Source organism: Malaclemys terrapin, chromosome 3 (assembly GCF_027887155.1).
Source record: "Malaclemys terrapin pileata isolate rMalTer1 chromosome 3, rMalTer1.hap1, whole genome shotgun sequence".
NCBI classification, from domain to species: Eukaryota; Metazoa; Chordata; order Testudines; family Emydidae; genus Malaclemys; species Malaclemys terrapin.
Window position 1 is genome coordinate 71,043,844 of NC_071507.1, and position 27,060 is coordinate 71,070,903.

At 46.2% G+C, this 27,060-nt stretch overlaps 1 protein-coding gene across 7 annotated transcripts in view; it reads left to right on the forward strand.

Moving 5' to 3' along the window:
• AKT3 (AKT serine/threonine kinase 3) overlaps positions 1-27,060 on the forward strand; it is a 266,912-nt gene that overhangs the window by 217,653 nt on the left and 22,199 nt on the right. For all 7 annotated transcript variants that reach the window (XM_054023412.1, XM_054023411.1, XM_054023414.1 and 4 more), the window contains 2 exons: positions 5,595-5,809; positions 24,542-24,629. In XM_054023412.1, the coding sequence (XP_053879387.1) occupies positions 5,595-5,809; positions 24,542-24,629 (303 nt within the window). The remainder of the gene's footprint in view (positions 1-5,594; positions 5,810-24,541; positions 24,630-27,060) is intronic.

Consider the following 27,060-nt stretch of genomic DNA (forward strand, 5'->3'; position numbering starts at 1 on the left):
CTCTTGGAATGCCCTCTCTAAATTTCAGGAGATTCCGTCAGAATCCCAACAGGAATTTGCTGCAGTCCTGGAAGAGGGCAGGGTGGTGGTTAGAACCTTCCTCCAGGCTGCTCTGCACTCCGCTGACTCGTCAGCGTGAACCATGGCTATGGGCGTCACAATGAGGCGTAGCTCATGGCTACAGGTCTTGGGACTCCCAACAGAGATCAGAACACCAGACAGGACCTCCTATTTGACTGTGATGGGCTGTTCACCGACAAGACAGACTCGAGACTGCACAGTCTCAAGGACTTGTGAGCAATCCTTAAGTCTCTGGAAATTCACACACCAGCTCCCCAGAGAAAACCCTTCAAGCCTCAGCCCCCTCATTATTCTGTCCAAGTCCCCCCAGGCAGGACTGTAATTGAAGGAGGGGCAGAAACAACAGGAGGTGTCCCCATAGTGTCCGGCCAGAGTCAGGGCTCCAAGCAGCCCCCCGGCTCTAAGCCAAACTTTTGAAGATGTGCCTGGGGACAGAGCGCCAGCCCAAATCCCAGATCCTTTCCCTCCCTTTATGAATCGTCTGTCCCATTTTTGCGTCCTTGGGTCCAAATTACTTCAGATTGCTGGGTCTTGAGCACGGTGGGGTGGAATATTGTATCCAATTCTGTGCCCTCCCACCAGTCTTCCCCATCCCTCTTCAGGGACTCTCTCATGAGCAACTTCTGCTACAGGAGGTGCAATCACTCCTCATGCTGGGGGCAATAGAAGAGGTTATTCAGGAGTTCAAGGGCAGGGGGCTCTACTCCTGATATTTCCTCATCCTCAAGGCCAAGGGTGGGCTCAGGCCTATCCTGGATCTGCGAAACCTCAACACGTTCATAAGAAAGCTGAAGTTTCTTAGGGTCTCTCTGGCAACCATCTTTCCTTCTCTGGATCTGGAGGACTGGTACGCCGCCCTCGACTTGAAGGACACGTTCTTTCATATATCAATTATTCCGGCACACAGGAGATTCCTGAGATTTATAGTCAGCGGCCTGCACTATCAGTTCACCCCACTACCATTCGGACTTTCAACAGCCCCACGCATGTTCACAAAGTGGCAGTTGTTGCAGCCTTCCTGCGCAAACGCTGGGTACAGGCCTTCCCGTACCTGGATGATTGGCTCATCCAGGGCAATTCCTGAGTGCACGTGCTGGAGCGAACTATTTTCGGCAGGCTGGGGCTCATTCTGTCTAAGTCAGTGTGGGGGAACCCGCGGCCTGGCAGGGTAATCTGCTGGTGGGCCGCCAGGCAGTTGGTTTACATTTGCATGGCCGCCCACAGCTCCCAGTGACCGTGATACGCCAGTCCCGGCCGATGGGAGCTGCAGGAAGTGGTGCGGGCCACAGGGATGTGCTGGATACCACTTCCCACAGCTCCCATTGACCAAGAACAGCAAACCATGCCCACTGGGAGTTGTGGCCGGCCGTGCAGATTACCTTGATGGGCCGCAGGTTGCCCACTACTGGTCTAAGTCTACACTGGTTCCAACCCAGAAGATAGAGTTCATTGGGGGCTCTCCTGTACTCCACTCAGGCCAGAACCTCCATACTGAACTGAACCTGCATGAAGCTTCTGGGGCATATGGTGGCCCGCACGTATGTAGTGTAGCACGCCAGGTTGTGCCTTTGTCACCTCCAGGCTTGGCTGTCCAGCAGGGGTCTGGACAGACTGGTTACCATTCCGCCCAAGATTCTCGAGTCCCTCAGTTGGTGGCTTCAATCTCAGGTGGTCCGTAGGGGAGTACCCTTTGCCAAGCCTCAGCCTTCACTGTCGCTGGTCACGGATGCATCGCAGATGGGCTGGGGAGCGCACCTGGGTAGTATCAGAACTCAAGGCATGTGGTCACAACCAGAACTTTCGCTGCATACCAACGTTGGGAAGCTGAGAGTGGTTTGCCTGGCTTGCCAGACGTTCCAGGCCCATCTTTAGGGCAAATGTGTCTCAGTACTTACAGACAACACCACAGAGATGTTCTGTATAAACAAACAGGGTGGTTTTTGCTCCTTTCCCCATGCCAAGGAAGTTCTTCGACTGTGGGACTTCTGCGTCGCACACTTCATCCAGCTACAGGCCTCATATCTGCCGGGAACACAGAACAAACTAGCGGACCACCTCAGCCGCTTATTCAACACTCACGAGTGGTCACTCAGAGCGGACATTGCCCTTTAAATCTTCCAGAGGTGGGGCTATCTCCTCGTGGACCTGTTTACAATGCGGAGCAACAGAAAGTGTCAGCTGTTTTGCTCCTTTCAGAACCAGAGCCGCGGCTCCATAGTGGATGCCTTTCACCTACCACCTGCGTTCCCACCTTTCCCCCTCATACACAAGGTCCTCCTCAAGATCCGGCAGGGCAGGGCTTCAGTGATCCTCATAGCACGAGCGTGGCCCCGACAGCACTGATTCACCATGCTGCTGAACCTATCAGTGAACAGGCCAGTGGCCCTTCCTATGCTCCCAGACCTCATCACACAGGATCATGGCCAACTACAACACCCCAACCTGGAGTCCCTCCACTTCATGGCATGGAAACTCAAAGGCTGAACCAGCTTGAACTGCAGTGCTCGGACTCTATTAGGGAAGTTCTGTTGTGGAACGGGAAGCCCTCCACTTGCACAATGTACCTGGCAAAGTGGAAGCGTTTCTCCTTTTGGTCCCTACAGAAAAGTACCTCCCCGCAGCAAGCCTCTACCCTCTAAACCTTCTATCCGGGTGTGGCAGGCAGGTCAGTCTTTAGCAATCCCATGGTGGGCTGGTTTAAGGGCTTGGATAGGCTTTACCCTCAGGTGAGGCAGCCAGTTCCCCAGTGGGATCTTAATCTAGTCCTTTCCGACTCTTGGATCCCCCTTTCGAGCCTCTGGCCACCTGCCCCATATCCTACCTTTCCTGGAAGGTGGCCTTTCTGGTGGTCATAACCTTGGCCAGAAGGGTCTCTGAGCTCAGAGTGCTGACTTCCGAGCCCCACTACACAGTCTTTGACAAGGTGCAGCTACGCCCTCACCCAGCGTTCCTACCCAACATAGTATCCCAGTTTCATGTTAACCAGGACATATTCTACTGGTATTTTTTCCTAAACCTCCTGCCAGCAACAAAGAGCAGACACTCTATTCCCTGGATGTCAGGCATGCCCTAGCCTTCTACATTGAACGCACAAAGCTGTTTCGTAAGTCACCACAGCTTTTTGTTGCAATCGCCGAGAGGATGAAAGGACTTCCCATCTTGTCCCAGCACATCTTATTGTGGCTCACGTCCTGCATCAGAATGTGCTATGACCTGGCTAAGATCCCAGCCCCGGCGTTGACAGCACACTCCACAAGAGTGCAGACATGTTCTGCTGCGTTCCTCGCACAAGTCCCCGTTCAGGACATATGCAAGACAGCAACGTGGTCTTCACGTCGCACTATGCCATCACCAAACAGGCAAGGGAGAATGCGGCATTTACCAGGGCAGTACTGCAATCAACAACTCAGTGAACTCCGATCCCTCCTTCGTCTAAACTGCTTGGGAGTCACCTATTGGAATGGACATGAGCAATCACTCGAAGAGGAAAAGACGGTTACCTACCTTTCGTAACTGTTGTTCTTCAAGATATGTTGCTCGTGTCCATTCCAAATCCCGCCCGCCTCCCCTCTGTCAGAGTGTTCCAGCAAAGAGGGACTGTGCAGGCGGCGGGTCGGCAGGGACCTATATACACTGTCACAAAGGCACCACTCCAGGGGGCTCCACCGCTAGGGGAAAAACTTGTGACAATCGTGCACACAGCACGCACACATACCTATTGGAATGGACATGAGCAACACATCTCGAAGAACAACAGTTATGAAAGGTAGGTAACTGTCTTTTCTCCATTTATCTGTTTCAGATTTGCTCCCTTTCGATTTCAGCATTCAACAATAGAGCAACTACATAAAGGTTTTTTAAAGTAGTACTGATATAATCCAACCATTTCTGTTTATCTTCATCACCTCTTATCTTGGCTATTGCAACTCCATTTTCTGTCCTCTCCCAAAAGACTTAGGCCTTCAGACCCCAGCATGTACAGATGCTGCTGGCTGCTTTGTCACAAGTACAAAGAAGTGCATCCCCACGCCCAAACAGTTACACTGGCTCCTTGTTCATTCCAAGGTCCCAAGTAAATTTGGATTTATCTTTTTTAAATAAATCTTTTCCCCCCTGTATCTCTGCATTCACTGTAACTGACTTACAGGGCCTTGTGTCTCTCTCTACTTCCATTCCAGGTCACTTCACTTATCTGACCACTCCTTTGGCAACTCAATACAGTTTTGTCATTGTGAAATCCTTCTCCTCAGCAGCTTCTTTTGTCTGGAACAGCTTTCCTCTATCTCTGCATCTTTGTTATCAAGTCACAGAGGAAAACCTCTTATTTCTTTTACCTGTGTCTCTTAAATTATCTCTATAGTGTATTATTCAGGTCTATAATTCATTATATTGAACTCTTACAGAATTTTGGGTTACCGTTTATTTAAAAGATTCGTTACAAAAGATTCTTTGTATTTTGCCTTTTGAGTGTATCTGTCCTGAGTAAATATTTGTATCCTGTGCACTTAAAATTAGTGTCTTTCATATGAAGGAATTCATATTAACAACTTCTATTTGTCACACAGTTTTTAAGGTTCTTAGATGAGTCATTAAAAGAATTTGAACAACTCAGCACTTTTCAGGATGCCTGTATATATGTATATACACATTGTACCTCTAAACTGCATTGCTTTTAGGGCTTCTTTATGGCCATGTTCCACTGTAATACCTTTCTCCATTTCATTATGAAGGTGTATTGAAATCAGCTTGTCTAGGTTGCTTATCTCCATTCTCTCTGGAGATATTGGGGTGAAGGGTTGTGGCATAAGAAGTCCTCTAGAGCCATAAACACTGGAGATAAGCATATTTCAATGCACCAGAATGAGTTCTGGTATGCTGTTCTTTGGACTGTGAAGAGAAGTGTAGCTAGGGGTCCAGCATATGAACAGCCTGCTAGGAAGCAATGCATACTTTAAGAATATTAAAATGTTTGTTAGTCTTAGACTCTCCTGCTGCAGTTGGAGCGCCCAAGTGAGGAGAGGAGGTAGTTGGGGAGGGGGAGAGAGAAAACCCCTAAGACAGGAGTCAGAGAGGAGCTAAAGACAGCGGCGGTGGTTGATGGCCAGTAGATCAAGCTTCCTTTCCTCTCCTGAAATGGAGGGCCCTATGATAGGGTAATAGGGAAGGAATGGGGAGAACAAGAGAAGGAAAAATGCACTAGTCACACTGATGACAACCTTCTCTGTTCTGTTTGTCTCAGACATTTATATAAATAACAATTGTGCTGTCACAGCACCATTTAGCATGAATAGAATTTCAACCAGCACTAGTTGGGCTCAATTTTGTAATAAGCAATAAACTCTGTAGGGTCAGTGTCTCTGCGTCCAATGTTTTGGGAATCTGTGCCCCATATTACAGCATGACGAGGTTGAAAGATATATTAATACATGAAAACCTTAAATCTAAACTGATTGAAAAGATCTGATTGAAACTCCATATCATTTATACTTGGGTTTTTTAATTTTTAATTTTAGGTATTAGAAGACAATGACTATGGTCGTGCAGTGGACTGGTGGGGCCTGGGAGTTGTCATGTATGAAATGATGTGTGGGAGATTACCATTCTACAACCAGGATCATGAGAAACTGTTTGAACTAATACTAATGGAGGACATAAAATTCCCTCGAACTCTCTCGTCAGATGCAAAGTCATTACTTTCGGGTCTCCTGATAAAAGATCCAAATAAACGGTGAGTGTGAAAGAACTCTGATGAGATATAATCTTAAATCTTAACTTCATTAAATTAGAAAAATGAAATTAATGTAATATCTGTGTTAACTGATGATGCTGAATAAGAAAAAATTGTCTAGGCTAATGCTATCCTGGGCAGGTTGGCAGGTAGAGAGAGAGAGAGAGAGAGAGAGAGAGAGAGAATGCATAACAACTGAGTGAGCTACCATGATAAGGAGAGTTTGGCTGCAGGGGGAAGAGTCCAAAGGATTTAACAATTAGTCACCAATTCCCCTACAAAAGCAACTGACCGAATAAAGAAAAAACAGTACACTTTACAAACATACCCATAAATTTAGACTAAATAAAAATGCCTCAAGGGTAAAAATGCAGGCAAGAAGACCAGTAGCAGGGTGTAGGCTACCCAGTTTATTGCACTGAGTGCAACATGCATGATTACCTGCCTCGTAGGCAGGTGGCATATGTGCATGTGTGGTGCAAGCAACTCATGGCCCTCAGAAACAGAGTACGAGCTCTTGAGGCCAGAGTGGCTGAACTGGAGGAGCGAAAGGAAACAGAGAGGTGCATAGAGGAGACCTTTAGGGACTTAGTAGAGCGGTCCCTCCTCCTGTCTGACCGTCCCTGTTCTTTTAATGAGGACAAAAGTCTTGGGGCAGGAGAGCAGCAAACTTGAGCGGAGGGAAATAATCCCATTGTTGGGACCCACCTTTAAGCGCATGTCCTGATATCCTTTCACACTGAGGATATTCCTCTGGGGGTAGAGACTCCAGTTACTGGGAATAGACAGGCAGTAGTAGTGAGGATTTCAATTATTAGAAATATAGATAGTTGGGTTTGTGATGAGTGGGAGAACTGCATGGTGAATTGTCTGCTGGGTGTGAAGGTAGCTGATTTCACAAGACATCTAGATAAACATACAGGTGGTGCTGAGGTGGAGCCAGTGCTTGTGGTACATGTAGGTACCAATGACAATGAAAAGTAGGAGAGAGGTCCTTGAGGCCCACAGTGGTGACGATTTTGAAATGCTAAGAGAGGTTAGAGAGGATACAAAAGCAGAAAGTGCAGTAATAATGGGTGATTTCAACTATCCTCATATTGACTACCCAGTCACCTTGGCATGATGCAGAGAGAAAATTTCTAGACACTATAAATGACTGCTTTTTGGAGCAGCTAGTCCTAGAACCCACAAGGGGAGAGGCAATATTTGATTTAGTCCTAAGTGGAGCCCAGGTCCAAGAGGTAACTATAGCTGAACCTCTTGGTAGTAGGGCCCATAATGTAATTAAATTTAGCATTCTTGTAGCAGTGAAAATACCAAAAAAGCCCACCATGGTAAAAGACGGTTACTCACCGTTGTAACTGTTGTTCTTCGAGATGTGTTGCTCATATCCATTCCATTAGGTGTGTGCGCGCCGTGTGCACGATCGTCGGAAGATTTTCTACCCTAGCAACACCGGCGGGTCGGCTGTGGAGCCCCCTAGAGTGGCGCCTTCATGGCGCTGAATATATACCCCAGCCGACCCGGCGCCCCCTCAGTTCCTTCTTGCCGGCTACTCCGACAGTGGGGACGGGGGGCGGGTTTGGAATGGATATGAGCAACACATCTCGAAGAACAACAGTTACAACGGTGAGTAACCGTCTTTTCTTCTTCGAGTGCTTGCTCATATCCATTCCATTAGGTGACTCCCAAGCCCAACTTAGGTGGTGGGGTCGGAGTGAGACATTGCTGTGTGCAAAACCGCTGATCCGAAAGCAGCATCGTCTCTGGACTGCTGCACTAGTGCATAGTGAGCTGCAAATGTGTGGACTGATGACCAAACCGCCGCTCTACAAATGTCCTGGATCGGAACATGTGCCAGGAAAGCAGTCGAGGAAGCTTGGGCCCTCGTGGAGTGAGCGGTGAGGTGCGGTGCTGAGACACCTGCCAGGTCATAGCAAGTCCGGATGCAAGACGTAATCCAGGAGGATAGGCGTTGTGAGGAGACCGGTGAGCCTTTCATTCGGTCGGCCACTGCAACGAAGAGTTGCGTCGTCTTTCTAAAGTGCTTTGTGCGGTCAATATAGAAGGCCAGGGCCCTACGTACGTCCAGGGAATGCAAACGTTGATCCTGGCGAGTGGCATGTGGTTTAGGATGAAAGACCGGGAGAAATATATCCTGGTTGATATGAAAAGGAGAAACCACCTTAGGGAGAAAGGCAGGATGTGGACGAAGCTGCACTTTATCCTTGTGAAAAACTGTGTAAGGGGGCTCAGATGTAAGCGCCCTGAGTTCAGAAACACGCCTTGCTGAGGTGATGGCTACGAGGAAGGCTGTCTTCCAGGATAGGTACAGAAGTGAACAGGTGGCCAGTGGCTTGAATGGAGGACCTGTGAGCTTGGAGAGAACCAGGTTGAGGTCCCACGTCGGGACGGGCTGACGTTGTTGTGGGTACATCCGGTCTAAGCCCTTGAGGAATCTAACGACCATCGGGTTAGAGAATACCGAGGACGCGAGTTCCCCTGGGTGAAAGGCCGATATAGCGGCCAGGTGAACTCTAATTGAAGATATCGCCAACCCCTGCTGTTTTAGGGAGAGGAGATATTCCAAAATGAGGGGAATGGGTGCCTGCAACGGGGACGTGGCTCGTTGTTCGCACCAACAGGAGAACCGCTTCCACTTGGCCAGGTACGTGGTGCGTGTTGAGGGCTTCCTACTGCTCAGCAGAATCTGTTGGACAGAGAGCGAGCATTGCTGCTCTGCCTGGGTGAACCATGGAGCAGCCACGCCGTGAGGTGGAGTGATTGCAGGTCGGGGTGACGCAACCGGCCGTGGTCCTGAGAGATGAGATCCGGACATAACGGAAGCGGGATCGGAGTCTGACCCGAGAGTTCCAACAGTGTGGTGTACCAATGTTGTCTCGGCCACGCTGGAGCGATCAGAATTACCTGTGCCTGGTCTCTGCGCAATTTGAGCAGTACCTTGTGGACCAGAGGAAACGGAGGGAAGGCATAAAACAGGTGGTCTTTCCAGGGAAGGAGAAACGCATCCGAGAGGGAGCCCGGAGCTCGACCTTGTAGGGAGCAGAACACGTGGCACTTCCTGTTGTCTCTGGATGCAAACAGGTCTATCTGGGGAAACCCCCACCTCCGGAAGATGGAATGTATGATGTCCGGACGGATAGACCACTCGTGTGTCTGGAAGGACCTGCTGAGTCGGTCCGCTAGAGTGTTCTGGACTCCAGGGAGGAACGATGCCGTGAGATGGATTGAGTGGGCGATGCAGAAGTCCCACAGGCGAATGGCCTCTTGGCATAGAACTGACAAACGTGCTCCTCCTTGCTTGTTGATGTAAAACATGGCCGTGGTGTTGTCGATGAGAACTAACACACAACGGCCACGTAGTTGATTGAGAAATGCCTGGCACGCCAGGCGCACCGCCATCAGCTCCCGAACATTGATGTGCAGGGCTAACTGGGGTGCAGTCCACAGGCCCTGGGTATGGTGTCCGTTGAGATGGGCGCCCCAACCCAGAGATGAAGCGTCTGTGACCAGGTGCAGAGAGGGTTGCGGGGTGTGAAAAGGCATCCCCTCGCAGACCACATTGTGATCTAGCCACCAGGTGAGGGAGGTCAGGACCGAGTTCGGGACCGTGACCACCATGTTCAGGCTGTCCCGATGTGGACGGTATATTGATGACACCCAGGTCTGGAGTGGGCGAAGCCGAAGTCTGGCATGCCTGGTTACGTACGTGCAGGAAGCCATGTGACCCAGCAGGGTAAGGCACGACCTCACCGTGGTAGTTGGGAAGGCCTGGAGCCCTTGAATGAGGCTCGTGATGGTGCCAAAGCGGTTGTCTGGCAGGATGGCTTGTGCACGTCTGGAGTCTAGAACTGCGCCGATGAAATCTATTCTCTGGGTAGGTTCTAGAGTAGATTTGTCCTTGTTGAGTAGGATGCCCAACTCGTTGAATGTGTGCACTATTCTGTGGACGTGAGCTTGAACTTGCTCTTTGGTGCGACCGCGTACCAGCCAGTCGTCTAGGTACGGGAACACCTGTATCCCTTGCCGACGAAGGTACGCTGCCACGACAGCCATACATTTCGTGAACACTCTTGGGGCCGAGGATAGGCCGAAGGGAAGGACTGCAAATTGGTAGTGCACCATGTTTACCACGAATCGCAGGAAGCGTCTGTGAGGTGGGTAAATTGAGATGTGAAAGTATGCGTCTTTCATGTCAAGGGCGGCGAACCAGTCTCCAGGATCGAGGGAGGGGATAATGGCCCCCAAAGAGACCATGCGGAACTTCAACTTTACTACGAATTTGTTGAGTCCGCGCAAGTCCAAGATGGGCCGCAGGCCTCCTTTGGACTTGGGGATCAGGAAGTAACGGGAATAAAATCCCCTGCCCCTTAACTCTACTGGAACCTCCTCTATGGCCCCCATAGCAAGGAGCGTGGAAACCTCCTGTATAAGAAGTTGCTCGTGAGAAGGGTCCCTGAAGAGGGACGGGGAAGGGGGCTGGGAGGGGGGAATAGAAGAAAACTGGATAGTGTATCCCCTCTCCACTGTGCGGAGGACCCAACGGTCCGAAGTTATAAGGGACCAAGCACGGTGGAAGTGGGAGAGACGATCCCGAAAGGAGGGGGCTGGATCCTGGGGGATGACTGGGGCGCCGTCCTCGACCGCACCTTCAAAAGTTCTGCCTGGGGCCTGAAGGTGGTCTAGGTGGCCCCGGTTCTGGCCGGGTTGAGGGCCGGCCCACCTTCTTCTACCACCTCGCCCTCGCCTCCGGGTCGAGTCCTGTCTCTGACGAGGCGGGGGGGGGGGTAGAAGCGCTGAGGCTGCGGCCTAAATGGTCTGCGCTGAGGGCCCACAACATGCATCCCCAGGGAGCGCATGATTGTTCTCGAGTCCTTGAGGCTCTGCAGACGAGAGTCCATCTTGTCCGAGAACAATCCATGTCCCTCAAAGGGCAGATCCTGTAGGGTTTGCTGCAGCTCCGGAGGCAAACCCGAAACCTGAAGCCAGGAGATCCTCCGCATAGCGATACCCGAAGCCAGGGTCCTCGCAGCTGAGTCTGCTATGTCCAAGGAGGCCTGCAAGGAGGTCCGAGCCACCTTCTTACCCTCCTCTACCATGGCTCCAAACTCTTCCCTGGACTCTTGGGGAATCAACTCCTTAAACTTCCCCATAGAGTTCCAGGAGTTAAAATTGTAACGGCTCAATAGCGCCTGTTGGTTCGCCGCTCTAAGTTGCAGCCCTCCGGCTGAGTAAACCTTACGGCCAAACAAATCGAGCCGCTTAGCCTCTTTTGATTTAGGCGCTGCAGCCTGCTGGCCGTGGCGCTCTCGTGCGTTCACTGATGCCACCACCAGTGAACACGGTTGGGGGTGGGTATACAAGTACCCGTAGTCCTTAGACGGGACAAAGTACTTCCTTTCCACCCCTCTCGCTGTGGGTGGGATAGAGGCAGGAGTTTGCCATATCGTATCCGCATTGGTTTGTATCGTGCGGATCAGGGGTAGCGCCACCCTCGATGGGGCATCCGCTCCAAGGATATTCACGATCGGGTCGTGCACCTCCACTATCTCCTCCGCCTGCAGGTCCATATTACGGGCCATCCTACGCAGGAGATCCTGGTGAGCCCGAAGATCTATCGGAGGGGGACCCGTACATGAAGTGCCCGCCACTGCCTCATCCGGAGAGGAGGAGGAAGACGCCTCCGGTGGTACTGGATCCAAGGGGGGGTCCTGATCCCCCTGCTCTTGGGCCGGAGCATCACCTGTACTCGGGTCTATGGTGTCAGGTGGCGTGGACACGGAAGCCTCCATGCCCCCTGGCGGAGGTCGAGAGATGGTGGATTCTGGGGCCCTTCTAACCGAGTGACCCGAGCGAGAGGTCGATGGTATTGGAGCCCCTTGCTCCTGGTGGTACGCCCACGGGGTCCAAAATGACCAGTGAGATGGTCCATGGGAGTGGTCCTCTGCCAACTCCTGCCAATGGCCCAAGTTCCGTTCCTCGGCTTGCCCTTGAGGGGGGTATGCCGATCTCGACAGGTCCTCCGAGGAGCGAGACACCGATCTTGACGGCCATGGCGGTGCCGAGAGAGATGAAACGATCCCCGTGTGCTGTGGTGCCGCACGGTACCGGTCCGGAGATGATCTATCTCTGCGCGGTGCCGGCGAACGGTGCCGGGACCGCGATCGGTGCCGATGACCTCGTCGGTGCCGGGAGCCGGATCTGGACCTCGACGAGGACCTGGAGTATGCCCGGTGCCGGGAGCGGCCTCTCGACGTCGAGCGTCGACCGTAGCGGTGCCGAGAACTACGTCTCGACGTTGATCGGTGCCGATGATCATATCGGTGCCGAGACGTAGAGCGGTGCCGCGAAGAAGATCTTGGCCGCGAGTACGACCGGTGCCGAGGCGATATTCGGTGCCGGGACTGCGAGCGGCGTGGGGACCTGCTTCGGGACCTGGATCGGTGCCGAGGTTCCAGCCCTTGCGATGGAGGGCGCATCAAGGCAGGTTTCCCCCTCGACTGGACCGGGCGAGTCAACGGTGCAGTCGGTGCCGGTGGTTGAGGCGGTGCCGGCTCCGTGAGAGCTATTAAGTCTCTCGCCGCCGCGAAGGTCTCTGGAGTCGACGGGAGGCACTGTATCACCGCCGGTCTCGGTGGAGACGCTATCTGCACCGGACTCAACGGCCTCGGCGCCGGAGTCGACGGTGCTGGAGGCACCTGTTTCCGGTGCTCCACCGGCGGACGCGGCTCTACCCCCGGCACTGGGGGAGCCGGCGTCTTCGGCACGGATGTCCCCGTCTTATGGGCTTTTTTATGCCCCGGGGATAATGACCGGCGCCGAGGCACTGCTTGCGGTGCCGACGAGGTCCGGTGCCGGGGAGGCTTGTCTGACGCCACTCGCGTGGTCGTCATAGCCGGTGCCGCCGGGGCACTGCGCACCGAGGTGCTAGGTGCCGGGGCCTGACTTGTAGATGGAGCGTCCGGACTAAGTGCCGCCTCCATCAGGAGTTGCCGGAGCCGAAAGTCCCGCTCCTTCTTGGTCCTTGGTCTGAAGGCCTTACAGATCTTGCACTTATCTGTTTGATGGGACTCTCCCAGGCACTTCAGACAGGAGTCGTGCGGGTCGCTCGTGGGCATAGGCTTAGCGCAGGAGGCGCACTGCTTGAAGCCGGGAGCGTTGGGCATGAGCCCGGCCCCGCGGCCGGGGGAGAAAGGGGGAGACGACCCCCTTAATCCCCTGAACTACTTAGAACAACTAAAACAACTTTTAAACTATTTAACTATTTAACTATAAACACTAGAACTATAACTATAACTATCACTGTGATACAACAAACTAAGCTAGGGAGAGTGGAGAACAGCTAAGCAGCGCTCCACAGTTCCAACGACCGTCAGGGGCGGTAAGAAGGAACTGAGGGGGCGCCGGGTCGGCTGGGGTATATATTCAGCGCCATGAAGGCGCCACTCTAGGGGGCTCCACAGCCGACCCGCCGGTGTTGCTAGGGTAGAAAATCTTCCGACGATCGTGCACGCGGCGCGCACACACCTAATGGAATGGATATGAGCAAGCACTCGAAGAAGAACATTTAACTTTAAAAGGGAAACTACACAAAAATGAGGACTCGTTAGACAGAAATTAAAAGGAGCTATCATAAAGGTTAAATTCCCGTAAACAACATGGGGAGTATTTAAAAACACCGTAATAGAGACTAAGACGAAGTGTATACCCCAAATCAAAAAAGACAATAAGAGGACCAAAAGGATGCCACCATGGCTAAACAGCAGAGTAATGATGCCCATTAGAGGCAAAAGGGGTTCCTTCTAAATTTGGAAGTCAAAATCTAGTGAGGAGTACAAACTCTGGCAAGTTAAGTGTAAAAGTATTAACAACATAGGCCAAGAAAGAATTTGAGGAGCAGCTTGCTAAAGATGCAAAAATTATTGGTAAGAGTTTTTTAAAGTATATCTGTAAAGCACAAAGTCTAACGAGCAGTCAGTGGTGCCACTAGATGACAAAGAGGCTAAAGGAGCACTCAAAAAAGACAAGGCCATTGCAAAGAAGTTAAATGAATTCTTTGCCTCGGTGTCATTGCAGAGAATGTGGTGAAACTATCCACATCAGAGCTATTCTTTTTGGGAGACACATCTGAAGTACCGTCCCACATTGATGTGTCAACAAGATGAAGTTTTGGAACAAATTGATAAATTAAACAGTAATAAGTCACCAGGACCAGATGGTATTCACCCAAAAGTTCTGAAGGAACTCAAATACTAAATTGCAGAACTACTAACTACTACTAATTGTAGTATGTAACCTATTGCTGAAACAAGCCTGTCTACCAAATAACTGGAAGTTAGCTAATGTAATACCAATTTTTAAAGAGGATTCCAGAGGCAATCCTGGAAATTATTAGCCAGTCTATTAGAATTTGTTGAGGGGGTCAACAGTCATGTGGATAAAGGTGATCCTTTAGTACAATATACAATATTGTGTACAATATAGTGTACTTGGATTTTTCAGAAAGCCTTTGACAAGGTCTGTCACAAAAGGCTGTTAAGGAAACAAGTCATGGGATAACAGGGAAGATCCTCTCATGGATCCTAACGGGTTAAACTATAGGAAACAAAGGGTAGGAATAAATTATCAGTTTTCACAACGGAGAGGTAATCAGCACGGTCCCTCAAGGATCTGTACTGGGACCTGCATTGTCAGCATATTCATTAATGATCTGGAAAAGGGAATGACCATATTCAAGATAGTTAAGTCCAAAGCTGACTGCGAAGAGTTACAAAGGGATCTCACAAAACTGGGTGACTGGGAAACAAAATAGCAAATGAAATTCAACATTGATTAGTATGATGTAATGCACATTGGAACAAATAATCCCAACTTCACTTGTATAATAATAAATTATGTATAAATGTATACATATGTATTAATTAGCTGTTCCCACTCAAGAAAGAAATCTTGAAGTCATTGTGCCTAGTTCTCTGAAAACTTCAGTGCACAGCAGTGGTCAAAAGGGCTAACAGAATATTAGGAACTATTGGGAAAAGGATAGAAAATAAGACAGAAAATATCATACTGCCACTATATAAATCCATGGTGCACCCACACCTTGAATACTGCATATAGTTCTGGTGGCCCCATCTCAGAAAGAATATAGTGGAGCTGGAAAAAGTTCAGAGAAGGGCAACAAAGATGATCAAGGGTGTGGAACAGCTTCCATATGAGGAGAGACTAGAGGATTAGGGCTGTTCTTCTTAGAAAAGAGATGATGGGGGGATCTGATGGAGGTCTATAAAATTATGAATAGTGTGGAAAAAGTGAATAGAGAGATGTTATTTACTCTTTTCCACAACATAAAAGCCATGGGTCTCCCAATGAAATTAATAGGCAACTAATAAAACAAGAGGAAGGACTTTTTCACACAACGTACAATTAACTTGTGGAACACATTGCCATGGAATATTGTGATAGCCAAAAGTATAACTGGGTTCAGTAGAGAACTGGATGAGTTCATGGAGGATAGGTCAATCATTGGCTATTAACCAAGATGGTCAGGGATGTAACACCATGCTCAGGGCAACCCTAAACCTCTGACTGCCAGAATCCGGGAGGGGAAAACAGGACTGGATCTCTCCAAAATTGCCCTGTTCTGTATACTCCCCCTGAAGCTCTGGTAATGGCCACTATTGAAGTCAGGATTCTGGACTAGATGGACCATTAGTCTGACTCAGTATGGCAGTTCTTATTTTCTTATGTTATCAACAATAGCAAAGATAGCAATTAATGTTCATTCTAATTAATTCTAATTGTGAATCCAGCAAAAAGCCTTCTAATGGGCAGTATAATTGGATAATGTGTTTATTTTCTTTATTATACCTTCATCATCACTAATAAAATAAGCAGGAATAGCAAAGTACCAAAACTATCTGTACACATAAGCTGAAATCCTGGCTCTACAGAAGGCAGTAGCAAAACTGCCATTTACTTCAATGGGGTCAGGATTTCATCCATAGTGGTTTTTTGTTTTTGTTTTTAAAGTTAAGGCAAAGTTAAATAAAATGTAAATATACTTCATCATATATTACTTATTCACAATCAGGTTAATATTCAAAGAACCTGGCTACAGATTCTGACTTGCTGGTTGGAGACCGTGGTATAGGAAAATATAGATTGTCCTTGGTAATGGAAAAGCTTTCACACCAAGTACCTATAAAAGAAACCCATAGTATATTTTCAGCAGAAATATAGACCAAGTACTGTGGTAAATTAAACATAATCCATGAGGTATCTTGTGTAATGTAAATAACTGAAAAACTTTAGTCTACTACCCTAGCGATAGCAAATGTTCATGAGATTTGAATTTTGTTTAACTTTAGTCTTTTGAATGAATAGAACATACTGTTGGTTACTGATGCTGATACAGTTATCAAATACTGCAGTCTGATACCTTGCCTTTTCCAGTACTATTTCAGGCCAGATAGTGTGTAATAAGGAACTGAGTGGAATTTTTTGGGGTGTGAGGGTAGGACACAGTATATTTTCTGAAATTCTTAATTTTTCTAACTGTAATAATAATCGGATATCTGAAATTATACTGATTTAATTGATGTATTTGGCATCTCTCTTGAAAGGTAATGTATTTTAAGAGAGATTTTTTTCTTGCTTCTGTGCACTTGGTAGTGCAAAATTCTTAAACATTAATCTGCCTCACCATAAAGTGGTGCTCATGTGTATACTGTTCTGAGCTCTTTATGTGTGTGCGCATATAAAAGATACAACTTTGATAAATCGTAGGTACCCCTAAAGAAACACAAAATAAGTGATAAGGGATTGGGGAACACGTCTTATTCGGAGAGGTTTGGAACTGTAGTTAGTACATTTAGTTAAAAGAAGCCACAAAGGAAGACTCTATATTAATACTTGAGCAGCGTAAAAATAGAATGGAAAGGGAAATATATTTAATTTATTGTTAATAGTGATCATATGAATGAGAAATGGACTGACCTAGAAAAAGTTAGGTTAGAGTTCAGAAGTATTTATTTTGCCTCGGGATAGCCATATGTGGGATCTACTTGAGGTTATTATTTTGAGCTCTTAGGGCTTGTGTGGATAGGTTTACACTATTGTTAGCCTTGCCTAAAGCAAAAGAAAACCCAGTTTGGGTTGGAGGATGATTGCATTTTAATTTGTCAATTATCTGCTGATAAATTATCACACACACATTAAATTAATTCTTACTCATTTTCTCCCTCCCCTTTCTAAATTTAATCAAAGAAATTCAAGAAGCAGAATCAAATCTGAAGTTTCAGCTAGTGTGCAAAGATTTATAAAAGATACAGCAGCCGAGTAACCAGAAGGAATTTTTAAACTAAAGGCCCAGGCAAAATACTACTAATGTTATGTTATCCAAGTGCCAGGGACAGTTTTAGCTTATTGCAGTCATGGAAGGTAATTGGAGAGTCCTTGTTCTACCTAGAAGAAAGCAATAGATACAAACACAATAAAAAGAGTAGAGCCAAATAAATAGCTTTAGATCAAAGTCATAATTATACGAGGCCTATGTCTGAGATGTTAATGGAGGGCTACTTTGATCATCTTAAGCATTCTTCCAGTTGCTGATGTGGGCAAGCTATAGATTTGAGAAAGACCCTTGAATTTTCTGTGGAGATTAAAAAAAAAAAAAAATTTTTTTTCACTCCACACTTTTTTTTTTAAACCTTTTTTCATCATTAACACCTTAGATAAGTATGTCTGAGGGAACATGTGGAATCTCTGCTTTATATCTCTTGGTAGTATGAACTCTAGGTCATAGTAAGGTGTCTTTGATCTGAGACATGTATGTGGTGGTAGCATTTATTCCATTCCAAGTAGCATGTTGGGTAACATAGTATTTTCTGTGTAAATTTGAGAAACATTACCGCCTGGAGTAGTTAATCCAGGTTAAGCTGCTCAATATTTAAAAAAAAAAAAAAAAAAAATCTGTTTCCAGGTTGTGTGTGTTAAGTATACCTACCTAGATTTTAGTTGTTTTAATGTGATTCCTTTATGTGGTTGGGGATGTGAAAAAATGAAAATATAGCATTTATGTATAGATACGTTGAATTTGAATTGATTGCAGAGTGAGGCTGTATGGTAGCTGGGAGGATATCTCCTTATTTTTGTCTTATTTTTAAATAAGTATTTAATTCAGTAAATTAAAGTAGTATTTAAGTATTTAGTTCAGTTTAGAGTATACCTTCTTGGACTAAAATCAGTATTTGTTCGTGTAGCAACATCTGATGCTTTTTAATCTCCAAGCATGATGTTCTTTCAAAAATATTAACTTTTAGAGTTGGAAAAAAATAGTTCCCTGTAATTCTTCTTTGCAGATAGCAGTATTTATGATAGAGCCATATTTACCAACCAACTTTGTTTGGGGTGCGGATGCTAGCCACTGACACACGGGGAGGGAGTTAACTGCAGCTTGGCTTCTCCTTGCACAGATGATCACAGAAGATATTGAGAGGTCAGGCTGGTAACTGCAGAGCCAATCAGGTTCCTTAGTAGAGAGGCAGGAAACTCTGAATAATTGCTTGGGAAACAAAAAGGGAATGATGTGTTGGAATAAGGAGGACTCCACGCCCCAGTTGCTAAGGTGATGGCCCAGGCTTGAATTTTTCTGTTTCAATTTCTGGCAATATAAGACCAGTTTGTTTTGTTTGTGGGAATTGTTCTTTGAGCACACTGAAATAGCAAGCCTTAAAGAGGAACACAGATGGTTTGAAAGACTCCTCTGGGCTTTTATTTTATTGTCTAATCCACCTGATGAAACACACTCCCTGTTTATGCCACCTTCTTTACTAAGGTTTGACATTTGTCCTTTTTATTCTTGGTTATTTTCTTATCTTTATTTATTATAGAATTATAAGAGTTCAAGGCCAAAAGGGACTACCAGATCATCCAATCTGACCTCTGGTATATAACAGGCCACTAAACACCACTCAGCCACCTCCACACCAAGTCCAACAATCAGAATTAGACCAAAATATTGCAGCCCTTAGCAAACTAAAATACTGTGTGCCACAGGTAAAGAGCTGGAGGGACTGAGGTGCACTAATGCCTGAGGCCCCTCAGTGGCAGGGAATTAAGTGAGATATACCCAGATAATCCTAGTAAGAGACTTGCGCCCTATGCAGAAGTAGGTGAAAAGCTCCCAAGATCCCTGCCAATCTGACCCAGAGGAAATTCCTTCCCAACTCTGAATATGGTAATCGGTTAGGCCCTGAGCATGAAAGCAAACCACTGTTTTAGAGCCTCTGCTCTATAGTATATGTCTCAAGAACCTTTTCTTGTCTCATCTGAGGGACCAGGGAGGAGTGGGACAGGACTGCCTTAGTGTGTCTTTTCTGTGCTGAAGAATTCATGTATTAGTGGATATAAGAGGCACCAATTTGTTATATGCCCCACTGTGCAATTTTTATTAATTCATGTTTCTTGCAGTCTCTTCCTGTGTGTAATATAGAGACTGAATTTTCAAATTCTCGAAGAAACATAACCACCTGTTTTCCATCTAACACATGTACATCAATCACTTGACCATATATTCCAACTGCTTGTCTGCTGTGCTGTCAGTATAAAACACAGACAGACCACTACTAAAAATGGTTGTAAGGATCCAGCTCATTTTGGCATGATTTACAATAGAACTTGAGAGTTACGAACTGACCAGTCAACCACACACCTCATTTGGAACCAGAAGTACGCAATCAGCAGCAGCAGACACAAATAAAAAAAGCAAGTACAGTACAGTACTGTGTTAAATGTAAATTACTAAAATAAGGGGGAAAGATTAAAAAAAAGATTGGCAAGGGAAGGAGACTGTTTTTGTGCTTCTGTCATTTAAATTAAGATGATTAAAACCAGCATTTTTCTTCTGCTTAGTAAAGTTTCAAAGCTGCATAAGTCAGTGTTCAATTGTAAACTTTTGAACGAACCCTAACGTTTTGTTCAGAGTTACGAACAACTGCCATTCCCGACGTGTTTGTAACTCTGAGGTTCTACTGTATCTGTGTTGCTGGATAATATCAATATTGTGTACTCATAAATTAGAGAGCGTAACATATTATGCTTGTTCTTTGACTGACTGACAGCTGATTTTCTCAAAAAGAAATTATAGTTAGTATGCTGTATAATCCAAAGTGCCCTGTTTGGCCACCATTTCTGTATATTTCAGGACATGGGGACAAATAATGAACAATTATTATTACCTTTCCCTTTCTGCATCCTCTCTTTTGGAGCGTATGCTAGCCCTTTGCCATTATGGTCCACAGTCCTGAGGTCATATTCGAGCCAGTACTTTACTACGTCTAGAACTTCAGAGAGAAGTGGTGGCCGGATGTGAATCTCACCACATTGCAGTGTTCTGGTCTGGAGACCAGGCAAGGATCAATGTGCTCCACTTGGAGGAACTTTTGAAGAGAAGTTGGATTTCAACTTGTGCAAACTTACCTAGTAGAGTCATTATGAGCATATTACATGGGTCTTCTGTAGTCTGCATTGGCTATCTGTTTACCTTTAGATGAAAATCAAGATATCGCTTACTGTCCTTTAAGTTTATGATGGTCTAGGACCCAATTACCTAAAACTTTTCTTGTGACCCTGTGGGGGGCAGGGGCTCCCTCATGCCCCTCCAGACCCTGCTTCCAATCCTTTATAATGTCTCCTCCTCTTCCCCTACCACGCACGCAGAAGGGGGTGTCCTTCGAGCAAACAAACAAACAAGAAAAATCCTCTCCTGCCCTTTCAAGAGAGAGGAGTCTGTAGGAAAACAAAAGAGAGGCAAGGGTGACCTGGATATCAGGCAGTCTTCCTGGGTCACCCCTTTGGGCTTAGTATAAAATGAGGTCTACCTCCAGCCCCACTTCTTGGGACAGACTGCTTTGAGGCTGGGTCATGCAGCTTTGGGAGCAGTGAGCCCTGCTGCTGTCTCCCTCTTGGCAGGCCTATCTCTGCTGTCTGAGACAAGACAGCCTTCTTCCTGTTCACTGCCCTTTCCTGTGGCAGGTTTTCTCTTTTAAGCTCCCCCTACTCCGGGCAGAACAAGTTTTGCAGGTGTGCCTCATTGGTGTTGAACAGGCCCAGAAGAACTCCATAGTCTCCTCTCAGCCAGAGTGAGGGCATGTCCCTTCACATACCCTACCTTTCAAGACGGAAAGGCCGTTCTGGGGTGGCATGTCTCCATCCCCAATCTCCCATGAAAAGAAATTGGCATTAACATGGTCTTTTTGTGCTCAGTGTTGCACTCTGAAACTGTATGGTTGTAGCGCAAGGTACCATTTCTTCATGCATGGGTTTGTTTCTTTCATGGAATGGATCCAGCATAGAGGATCTGTGACCAGCGATAAGGGGCTACCCAACAGGTAATACCTGAGGGAATCCATAACCTGTTTAATTGCTAATGCCTCCTTTTCAATAATTGAGTAAGCCTTTTCTCTAGGAAAGAGCTTCCTACTCAAGTATAGGACTGAGTGTTTTCTGAAGTCATGTGAGAGTATGGCATTGAGCCCGAAGCATCTGCGTGCAGTGTGAACTTCCAGGAAAAATCAGGACTGAAGAGCATGGGCAGCCGGCATAGTTGTGTTTTTAGTTCGCTAAAAGCATCCTTGCATTTCTCACCCCACTGGGTTGTCTTAGTGTTGTTGCCTTTTATGAGGCCCATAATGGGGGCAACGATCAAGGCAAAACTGGAGATAAACCTCCAGTAATATCCTGCCAGCTCGAGAAAATGCCTTATTTGAAATTAATGGAGATATCCCATCTCCTAGAACTGGAAGGGGCCTTGAAAGGTCATTGAGTCCAGCCCCCTGCCTTCACTAACAGGACCAAGTATTGATTTTGCCCCAGATCCCCAAGTGGCCCCCTCAAGGATTGAACTCACAACCCTGGGTTTAGCAGGCCAGTGCTCAAACCACTGAGCTATCCCTCCCCATTTGCCTCTTTACATGGGGAATGGGACACGCTGTTAAGGCCTGTACCTTGTTGACTACTTGTTTCATAAGGCTGCCTTCTATGTTGTACTCCAAATAGGTTACTTCATCTACGGCTAACTTACACTGTGAGTCCCGCATCCTTTTAGGGCTTTAAGTGCCACCTTTAAGTGCTGGAGGTGGTCTTCCCAGGTAGAACTATAGACTACGATGTTGTGTATGTAGGCTGCAGCATATTGATGGTGGGGGGGCTGAGGATCCTATTCATAAGCTGTGGGAAAGCCTCCATGGAAAAGGCATAGTCTTGAATTGGAAGTGCACAAAAGGGATGGAGAGAGGTGTTTTCTCTTGTGAGGAAGGGGATGAAAGGATCTGCCAATACCCTTTTGTTAAGTTGATAGTGCTTTGGTGTTTTGCCAATCTCATCTACTGTAGTAACTCATCTACCCTTGGCATTGGGTCGGCGTAGAATTTTGAGATGGAATTAACCTTTCTAAAGTCAGTGCAAAACTGAACTGAACCATCTAGTTTGGGAACAAGAATCATGGGGCTCCTCCATTCAGTTTTGGATTCCACAATTACCTACATCTCCAGCATTGCTCTCACTTCCTCTCAGACTGTGTCCCACATCCTCTGTGGCAATGGTCTAGGGCTGTCCCTGACCAACTGGCATGGGGTAGTCTCTAGATGATGTTGGACCAAGTGTGTTCTCCCTGGGTGGGTGGACATATTATGCAAAAGCCTTGATCAAATTTGAGGAGCAGCATCCTTTGTGCAGGGGAGAGCCCCTCACCCCCAAGTACTGTTGGCAGTTGTTGACTGCTGGGTACTTAGGGGCCATAATTCAGGTTTCATCAGAGAGGAAGTTATCAGTGGGGCCATCCAAAATTTCCAGGCTTTAAGAAGATTTACATTATAGATCTTGGTTTCTTTCCTCCTCCCTGGTAATCTTTTCTCATAATTCACTGGCTCGATCTGCCTGACCACTTCCAGTGATCTGTCAAGTATGGGGCTAGGATCAAATCCCATTGATCAGGGGCCACTAGGCTGCTAGTGCCACCCTCTCAAATGTAAGTAGAAAGGCTTCAGGGTTATCGTCTGGCCCAATCTTGGTTAGCTTTACTGATACTGACAAGGGAACACCCTTAATGGACGCATGACCTGCTGGAATTCCCTGGGGGTATAGGGCTGGCACGGTCTGTCTGCTGTATCATCTTCTTTTGAAGATCCTGCTGCTGGGCCATCAGTTTCCTCAGCAGCTCTTGTTGGTGTGTGGTCTGAACTTGCTGCTGAGTGATCTGCTGCTGCAGCAATTGCGGTTGGGGAATGCTGTTGCTGAGCAGCTTGCTGCTGCATTCTGCTAATGACTTACGCCACCACTCTTGTTCCATCTTGCATGGACCAGCTGAGCTCTATTCCCTCTTTTTTTAACCGCTTGCATCAGGTGTGGTTATTATACCTGTATTCTCCACCATTTGTGGGGGGACAGGGCTTCGGCTCCCTTAAGTCCTCTCCAGACCCCGCTTCCGGTCCTTTATAATGTCTTTCTCTCCTGTCGATTGACGCTCAAGGGTGGAGGGGTTCTTCAAGGAAACAAACAAAAGAAAAGTCTGCTCCCCTCTTACTTCCCTTATGAGAGAGAGGAGTCTGTACGAAAACGGAGAGGCAAGGGTGACCTGGATATCAGGCAGTTTTCCTGGATCAGCCCTTTAGGCTTACTCTAAAATGGAGTCTACCACCAGCCCCTCCTCTTGGGGCATACTGCTTTGAGGCTGGGTCATGAAGTTTGGGAGTAGTGAGGCCCGCTATCTCCCTCTTGGGGGCCTGTCTCAGCTTTCTGAAATGCGGAAGCTCTCTTCCTGTTCACCGCCCCTTCCTGTGGCAGGTTTTCCCTTTTAAGCTCCCCCACCACCGGGCAGGACAAACCTTGCAGGTGCACCTCATTGGTGTTGAACAGGCCCAGAAGAGCTCCTTAGTCTCCTCTCAGCCAGAGTGAGGGCATGTCCCTTCACACTCCCATTGCCTCAGTTCAGATCAGGTGGTTTGCTTTTGTTGGTGGTTCCCATAACTTCATTGTTTTAGACCACTGGCTAGGCATTCTTATTTGAGGGCTCTACCCTCAATGGAACTCACTCCTGATGGTTTGCCAGAGTCTGGGTTTGGCAAGCTTCAGGTCACAATGAGTGGTGTGGATATATAGAGCAGCCTTTAAATAATCTCCTCAGCAGGCTCTGATGTATTAATTTATGCTCAATTATCTCATATTCTGACTATTTTATGGTAAATGGTTAATTGTTACAACATCCTGATGCTACAGCAATGGGCACTGTATAAAAATACATAAATAATGCATGAATTGTTATTGATTCATTTTGGTGCCTGGCACTTCCCCTGCAAATTTGTGTAGTGATATTTTTTTTTCAATACTGTCAGACTCCTTAGCCTTTCATTAAAACTAAAGTAAGCTCAGTTATAGAGTTGTGGTGATTTGTGGATGAAGCTTGACATATACTGTAATGAATAGTTCAGTGGGAATAACCAAATAGCTTATCTGTCAAATGGAGCACTGTGTCAAATACCTTTATCATCACTTCTATTGTCGTGGTCACCTGAATGTAGCATTTCCTACTGAAAAGGGACAGAATTGAATCTAAATATTCATGACCAAACTGCTAATCTCCCAACAATTATGATAAATGAGTCTCATTTTAGGAACAACATTTGTATAATGTGTAATCTTTTTTTCTCTCCTTAGCCTTGGTGGAGGCCCAGATGATGCAAAAGAAATTATGCGACATAGTTTTTTTGTTGGAGTAAACTGGCAAGATGTATATGATAAAAAGGTAGGTCTTTATACGGCATGGAATAGTCTGGCTTCTGCGCGATAATCAATTGAAACTATTACTGAACTTCTAGTTTCTAAAATTATACATAAATTACTTGGCCACTTTTTGATACTATTAGTATACTAATAGCCAATTTAATTATTTATAGTTTTAATATACTACTAATAACTTGGAAATATTCTAAAACCAAAGTGTGCCAAAAATAAACTAGAATCACTTAAGATTTTCCTTTAATGGTTTAAATGTTTAAGTCCCCCCCTGCCCCTTTTTTGGCCTATAACTTCAACCAAAAAATGAAGAGGAAAAAAAAGTCAGTGATGATGCGTGAGAAAGTGTGAACACTGTGTTTCTGAATTGACTCTCATTTTTCAACTCCATACACCAGCAAAGAAGTATTATTTAATTATACATATTTATGTGGAGTCAATAGTTATAGTCTGTATCGTTGTTTCCTTTTTTAGGACCACATTATGTTGTTAACAGAAACTGTATTCAAAATTGGACCATTATAATTATGACATTTTTAAAAAATTGTATCTGTTTTTTATTTGAAAAAGACTGTCATCATTTAAACACTGAATCCTTCTTGAAAAGGATACACAGCAAGTAGGCATTTTCTGATGTCTTTGTATCCAGCAGAAGCCTTTCTTTGAGATGGGTTGTAAAAGAGGATCTAACAAAACTAGTGTGATATTAAAATACTGAGCCAAAATCACTCATGATGTAAGTGGTACAACCCCATTAATGTCAATGACATTGTGCATGTTTACTCTAGTGAGGTAATTTGGCTCACTTTGTATAATTCTATGCCTGTTACTGTGATTCTGGACATCTCAGGTGATTTCTAGAAAGAAGATGGTTAGTTTATTTTCCCTCTAGAAGTGAAACTGAGTTTGATTTAAGCTGTTTTATAAACTGACTGTAGATTCAGACATTTTTGTAGTATTTGAGGTAACTTATGTATTGTTATAGGTCTCTGGTATTCTGACAGGATCATTTGGCATCCCTACCAACTGATCTACCTGCCAAATAAGTCATATCTTTTATAAGTTACATTGTCTTTCCTATTTGTTTTTGCTCAAATTAAGCCATGTTTGTCTGGCTATGCCGAAAGAATGGCAGGAGACATTAGATATGGGTTTAATCAGGCCGCAGTTTTATTATTGACAGATGTCTGGGACTAACCCGGCGGATAAAAATGTGTACAGTGCAGGTGCAAAATGTATGTCCCTCCAGCAGATTTACTGCCGGGACCTTAGCAATTCCAGCCAATTCCGGGGGTGGGAGGGGTCTTCCACAGCTCCTCCCTATTTATCCAGATCCCTCCAGCAATTCCCTTGCCGGGACCTTACGGATCACGCCCCCTTGTAGGAGGGGGTTAAGGTGGACTGTAATGATGGGAGGGTTGGCTCCATGCTGTACCAGTCATAGGAGCCCCCACTGCCCCCGGCTTGCTCAGTTACCAAGCACCTCTCCTTAATTCCTTTTCTAAGCCATTTTTTTGTTCTTTTGAGCCTTAATTTATGGAGTACCTGCACTGAACATCCGCCACAAGGAGGCGTATTCTGAGTAAAGAGGGAGAGGCCAGGCCCAACTGACCTTTTAAACCCCACGTTCCTATGTGGTGAGTCATTTACCACGCTGACTGCTCTTTCCAGCAGATTTACGTCTTCCCTCCTCCCCCAAGCCAGAAAGCATTGCCTTCTTCTCCCGGCCAGCCAGACAACTCAGACAAACTGCTTAAGTGCAGGGTGGCGATTGTGCTGCTGAGACATATTTTTCACTTGTTGGTATGTGAGGATTTGAAAACTCTAATTTGTGATTGGTGTGGTATTTCTTTGGCAAACAAGAAAACCTGAACAAGAAACCTGTGTGATATTAAGACTAACACTGTACTGTATCTTGCTATGTCTCTTTTCATGGGTTACTATAATATAGAGCTCTTTTCCCCCTACTTTGTGATGGCTTGGCAGTTTTGGTTTGTTGTTTACCATTTTTATGTTACAAATTCATATTTCCGCAAAGCTGATTGTAAGTTATTTGCTGCCACAAGAATATCTAAATCTAAATGTTATCTGACAGAACCTTAACCATGATGTTACTGTCAGTCAACCATAATATTGCAAGTACCTTTAGAATGATAATTAGAACAAATAAATTTATCAAGTGATGTAATGTGCTCAGGTATTTAAGACAAAATCTCCTTCACTTCTAAGGGAAATTTTGGTTGCCCCTGCAAGAGTATAGTTAAAAATATGCCAGAGAAATTGTAATATGGGGGACCCTCAAAGGAATTGTTTTTTTTAACATTTAAGTTAAAAGTATTTGTGTTACAAACTATGTAAAGGTATAAATACAGGGGTGTTCTGAGTGGGAAACAAGGGAAAAATGCTGCCAAACTAACTTCCAGGGTCTTTCTCAACTAAAC